Source organism: Passer domesticus, chromosome 33 (genome assembly GCF_036417665.1).
Source record: "Passer domesticus isolate bPasDom1 chromosome 33, bPasDom1.hap1, whole genome shotgun sequence".
Classification (NCBI taxonomy): domain Eukaryota; kingdom Metazoa; phylum Chordata; class Aves; order Passeriformes; family Passeridae; genus Passer; species Passer domesticus.
This window is the reverse complement of record NC_087506.1, coordinates 330,770-336,884: the sequence shown is the minus strand read 5'-3', so window position 1 is coordinate 336,884 and position 6,115 is coordinate 330,770. Positions and strand designations below refer to the sequence as shown.

The window sequence follows — 6,115 nt, the reverse complement described above, 5'->3', positions numbered from 1 at the left end:
CGGCTCGCCCCGGATGCCCGCTGCCATCCCGGATGTCGGGGTGTCCCTGCTGGCCGGCCGGGTCACTGGGGGGGCCCCGAGGGGGGCTGGGGTCACCTCCCGCATGGGGGGGTCCCCAAAAGGGGGTCTGGCCCTCATAGGGGTCCCTAAAGGGGGGTCTGACCCTCAGGAGGGGTCTCTAAAGGGGGTCTGATCCTCCAGGGTTGTCCCCAAAGGGGGGCTGGGGTCATCAACCTCATAGGGGTCCCTAAAGGGGGGTCTGACCCTCAGGGGGATCCCCAAAGAGGGGGGTTATGACGTCATCACCCTCATAGGGGTCCCCAAATGGGGGTCTGGCCCTCAGGGAGTGTCCCCAAATGGGGGCTGGGGTCATCAACCTCATGGGGGGGGGTCAATAAATGGGGGGTCTGACCCTCAGGGGGGTCCCCAAAGGGGGGCTGGGGTCACCTCCCTCATGGGGGGGTCCCTAAAGCAGGGTCTGACCTTCAGGGGGGGTCCCCAAATAGGGGCCTAACCCTCAGGGGGGTTCTCAAAGAGGGGGGTCTGATCCTCCCGGGATGTCCCCAAATGGGGGCTGGGGTCATCAACCTCATGGTGGGGGTCAATAAATGGGGGGTCTGACCCTCGGGGGGTCCCCAAAGGGGGGTCTGATCCTCCAGGGATGTTCCAAAAAGGGGGGCAGGGGTCATCATCCTCCAGGGGGGTCCCTAAATGGGGGTCTGACCCTCAGGGGGTGGTCCCTGAATGGGGGGGTTATGACATCATCACCCTCATAGGGGTCCCCAAATGGGGGTCTGGCCCTCAGGGAGTGTCCCCAGATGGGGGCTGGGGTCATCAACCTCATGGGGGGGGTCCCTAAATGGGGGTCTGACCCTCAGGGGGGGTCCCCAAATAGGGGCCTAACCCTCAGGGGGGTCCCCAAAGAGGGGGGGTTATAACGTCATCACCCTCATAGGGGTCCCCAAATGGGGGTCTGGCCCTCAGGGAGTGTCCCCAAATGGGGGCTGGGGTCATCACCCTCATGGGGGGGTCCCTAAAGGGGGGTCTGACCCTCATAGGGTGTCCCCAAAGAGGGGGGTTATGATGTCATCACCCTCATGGGGTGTCCCCAAAAAGGTCTCTGACGTCATCACCCCCTTGTCCCTCACAGGTCACTGGGGTGTGGCAGCCGAGGATGACGCAGGTGAGGGGGGGGTCCTGAATCCTGGGGTCCCATAAGGGAGGGGTCCCGTTTTTGGGGGTCTTACGGTTTTGAGGGGGCCCCATTTTTGGGGGTCTCATTATTTGAGGGGGTCCCATATTTTGAGGGGGTTCCCCATTTTGGGGAGGGTCTCACATTTTGAGGGGGTTCCCAATTTTTGGGGTGGGTCCCATCTTTTGAGGGGGTTCCTCATTTTGGGGGGGTCCCATATTTTGAGGGGGTTTCCCATTTTAGGGGGAATTTTTTGGGGGGGGTTCTCATATTTTGAGAGGGTTTCCCCATTTTTGGGGGTCTCATATTTTGGGAGGGGTCCCATATTTTGAAGGGGTTCCCCATTTTGGGAGGAATTTTTTTTGGGGGGGGTCCCACCTTTTGAGGGGTTTCCCCATTTTGGGGGGAAGTTTTTTTTGGGGGGTCTCATATTTTGAGGGGGTTTCCCCTTTTAGGGGGAATTTTTTTGGGGGGGGGTCCCATCTTTTGAGGGGGTTCCCCATTTTGGGGGGTTTCATCTTTTATGGGGTTCCCCATTTTTGGGGGTCTCATATTTTGGGAGGGGTCCCATTTTTGAGGTTCCCATTTTCGGGGGGGGTCCCTGGGGGGGATCCCCAAGTTCGGGTCTGGGGGGGTCCCCTGACCCCAGACCCGTTTAACCCCCGCGGTGCCGTGCCGGGCTTGGCTCTGGGGGGTTCCCTGCCCTATTAACCCCCGCGGTGCCGTGCGGGACCCCCAGATCTGGGTCTGGGGGGTTTCCCTGAGCCCAGACCCGTTTAACCCCCGCGGTGCCGTGCGGGACCCCCAGATTTGGGTCTGGGGGGGTTCCCTGAGCCCAGACCCGTTTAACCCCCGCGGTGCCGTGCGGGACCCCCAGATCTGGCTCTGGGGGTTTCCCTGAGCCCAGACCCGTTTAACCCCCGCGGTGCCGTGCCAGGTTTGGCTCTGGGGGGTTCCCTGCCCTATTAACCCCCGCGGTGCCGTGCCAGGTGCGGGTCTGGGGGCTGTCCCGGGGGTCCCCTGAGCCCAGACCCCTTTAACCCCCGCGGTGCCGTGCGGGACCCCCAGGTTTGGCTCTGGGGGCGTCCCCTGTGCCCAGACCCGTTTAACCCCCGCGGTGCCGTGCCAGATCTGGCTCTGGGGGTTTCCCTGTGCCCAGACCCGTTTAACCCCCGCAGTGCCGTGCGGGACCCCGGTGCACCGGCGCGTGGTGGGCGGCTCGGGCGCGCAGGAGGGCCAGTGGCCCTGGACGGTCAGCGTGGCCTTCCGGGGCCGCCACGTGTGCGGGGGAGCCCTGATCGCCCCCGCCTGGGTGCTGACGGCCGCGCACTGCTTCCCGCCGTGAGTAACGCCCCGAGACAGCCCACATTCACCCCGAAACAGCCCCAAAAATTCCCTGATATATCCCCGAGATTTACCCTGAAATAGAGACAAAAATACCCGGGGGTTAACCTGAAATAGAGACAAAAATAACCGGGGTTTAACCTGAAATAGAGGCAAAAATACCCTGAAATATCCCCGAAATTTACCCTGAAATAGAGACAAAATTACCCGGGGTTTGCCCTGAAACAGCCCCAAAAATACTCGGGGAATGCATAAAAATGTCCCCAAAAATACCCGGGGTTTAGCCTGAAATAGAGGCACAAACACTCGGGGTTTAACCTGAAATAGACCAAAATCTACCCTGAAATAGAGCCAAAACCACCCTGAAATAGAGCAAAAAATACCCGGGATTTGCCCTGAAATAGCCCCAAAAATACCTTGAAATATCCTCGAAATTCACCCTGAAATAGAGACAAAAATACTCTGGGTTTAGCCTGAAATAGACACAAAAATACCCTGAAATATCCCCTAATTTTACCCTGAAATACAGCAAAAAATACTCTGAAATATCCTCGAAATTTACCCTGAAATAGAGCCAAAAATACCTGGGGTTTGCCCTGAAACAGAGCCAAAAATAGCCTGGGGTTTACCCCAAAATATCCCCCAAAACTTCTCCAAAATCCCCTCAAACCTCCCCAAACCCTGAATTTCCCGTTCCTGACCCCCAATTCCCCCTAGGGAGAACCCCCTCCCCGAGTACCGGGTGACCTTCTCAGGACCCCCCCAAACTGCCCCAAAACCTCCTCAAACCCCCCCAAAATCCCCCCAAAACGTCCCCAGAATCCCAATTCCTGACCCCAAACCCCTTCAAATCCCCCCCAAACCTCCCGAAATCCCCCCCAAACCTCCCCCAAACCCCAATTCCTGACCCCGAATCCCTCCCCAAATGCCCTCAAACCCCCCCAAACCCCCTCAAATCCCCCCAAACCCCAATTCCTGACCCCAAACCCCCTCAACCCCCCCCCAAACCCCAATTCCTGACCCCAAACCCCCCAGACCCCAATTCCTGACCCCCCATTCCCCCCAGGGAGAACCCCCTCCCCGAGTACCGGGTGACGCTGGGGGTGCTGCAGCTCCTGTCCCCCCCAAGCCCCCTCAAATCCCCCCAAATCCCCCCCAAATCCCCTCAAATCCCCCCCAAACCCCAATTCCTGACCCCAATTCCTGACCCCCCATTCCCCCCAGGGAGAACCCCCTCCCCGAGTACCGGGTGACCCTTTCAGGACCCCCCAAACCCCCCCCAAAACCCCCTCAAACCTCCCAAAATCCCCCCAAAACCTCGTCAAACCTCCCCAAATCCCCCTCAAACCCCCTCAAATCCCCCCAAAAGCCCCTCAAATCCCCCCAAACCCCCTCACCCCCCCCCCCCAAACCTCCCCAAATCCCCCCCAAACCCCAATTCCTGACCCCACATTCCCCCCAGGGAGAACTCCCTCCCCGAGTGCCAGGTGACCCTTTCAGGACCCCCCAAAATCCCCTCAAACTCCCCCTAAATCCCCCCCAAATGTCCCCAAACCCCCTCAAATCCCCCCCAAACCCCCCCCAGACCCCAATTCCTGACCCCCCATTCCCCCCAGGGAGAACCCCCTCCCCGAGTACCGGGTGACGCTGGGGGTGCTGCAGCTCCTGTCCCCCCAAACCTCCCCAACCCCCCCCCAAACCCCAATTCCTGACCCCAAACCCCAATTCCTGACCCCAAACCCCCCCCAAACCCCAAGTCCAGACCCCAATTCCTGACCCCCCATTCCCCCCAGGGAGAACCCCCTCCCCGAGTACCGGGTGACGCTGGGGGTGCTGCAGCTCCTGTCCCCCCCCCCCCGACGCCCAGGTGCGGGGCGTGGCCTCGGTGGCGCGCCACCCGGCCTATCGCGACTATCGCGACAGCGACAGCGGGGCGGGGGCGGTGGCGGGGGACCTGGCGCTGGCCCGGCTGCAGCCCCCCGCCCGCCCCTCGCGCCTCGTGCGGCCCGTCTGTGTCCCCGCCGCCGGCGTCACCTTCGTGCCCGGGCTGAACTGCACCGTCACCGGCTGGGGACACGTCCGCACCGCCGGTGGGTGGCACTGGGGGGACTGGGGACACTGGGGACAGCGCTGGTGGGACTGGGGACACTGGGGACAGCACTGGGGACACGTCCGCACCGCCGGTGGGTGGCACTGGGGGGACTGGGGGGACTGGGGACAGCGCTGGTGGGACTGGGGACACTGGGGACAGCACTGGGGACACGTCCGCACCGCCGGTGGGTGGCACTGGGGACACTGGGGACACTGGGGACAGCGCTGGTGGGACTGGGGACACTGGGGACACGTCCGCACCGCCGGTGGGTGGCACTGGGGGGACTGGGGACACTGGGGACAGCGCTGGTGGGACTGGGGACACTGGGGACAGCACTGGGGACACGTCCGCACCGCCGGTGGGTGGCACTGGGGACACTGGGGACACTGGGGACAGCGCTGGTGGGACTGGGGACACTGGGGACACGTCCGCACCGCCGGTGGGTGGCACTGGGGACACTGGGGACAGCACTGGGGACACGTGCGCACCGCCGGTGGGTGGCACTGGGGACACTGGGGGGACTGGGGACACTGGGGACAGCACTGGTGGGACTGGGGACACTGGGGACAGCACTGGGGACACGTGCGCACCGCCGGTGGGTGGCACTGGGGACACTGGGGGGACTGGGGACACTGGGGACAGCACTGGTGGGACTGGGGACACTGGGGACACGTCCGCACCGCCGGTGGGTGGCACTGGGGACACTGGGGACAGCACTGGTGGGACTGGGGACACTGGGGACAGCACTGGGGACACGTCCGCACCGCCGGTGGGTGGCACTGGGGGGAATGGGGGGACTGGGGACACTGGGGACAGCACTGGTGGGACTGGGGACACTGGGGACAGCACTGGGGACACGTCCGCACCGCCGGTGGGTGGCACTGGGGACACTGGGGACACTGGGGACACTGGGGACAGCACTGGTGGGACTGGGGACACTGGGGACACTGGGGACAGCACTGGGGACACGTCCGCACCGCCAGTGGGTGGCACTGGGGGGAATGGGGGGACTGGGGACACTGGGGACAGCACTGGTGGGACTGGGGACACTGGGGACACGTCCGCACCGCCGGTGGGTGGCACTGGGGGGAATGGGGGGACTGGGGACACTGGGGACAGCACTGGGGACATGTCCCCACCGCCGGGGTCACCTTTGTCCCCGGGCTGAACTGCACCGTCACCGGCTGGGGACACGTCCGGACTGCTGGTGGGTGGCACTGGGGACACTGGGGGGACTGGGGACACTGGGGACAGCACTGGGGACAGCACTGGGGGGACTGGGGACACTGGGGACACGTCCGGACTGCTGGTGGGTGGCACTGGGGACACTGGGGACACTGGGGACAGCACTGGGGACAGCACTGGGGGGACTGGGGACACTGGGGACAGCACTGGGGACACAGGGGACAGCATTGGGGACACTGGGTATAGCACTGGGGACACGTCCGGATGGCCGGTGGGTGGCACTGGGGGGAATGGGGACAGCA

General features: G+C 63.4%; 1 protein-coding gene across 1 annotated transcript in view; it reads left to right on the top strand.

Annotated features, from left to right (window-relative positions):
- The first annotated feature begins 1,044 nt into the window (after positions 1 to 1,044).
- Positions 1,045 to 6,115, top strand: part of LOC135288443 (uncharacterized) — an 8,744-nt gene continuing 3,673 nt past the window's right edge. Inside the window, exons 1-5 of the mRNA XM_064401835.1 lie at positions 1,045 to 1,183; positions 2,371 to 2,533; positions 3,254 to 3,439; positions 4,153 to 4,177; positions 4,365 to 4,626. Of these exons, the coding sequence (XP_064257905.1) occupies positions 1,081 to 1,183; positions 2,371 to 2,533; positions 3,254 to 3,439; positions 4,153 to 4,177; positions 4,365 to 4,626 (739 nt within the window). The 5' untranslated portion in view covers positions 1,045 to 1,080. The remainder of the gene's footprint in view (positions 1,184 to 2,370; positions 2,534 to 3,253; positions 3,440 to 4,152; positions 4,178 to 4,364; positions 4,627 to 6,115) is intronic.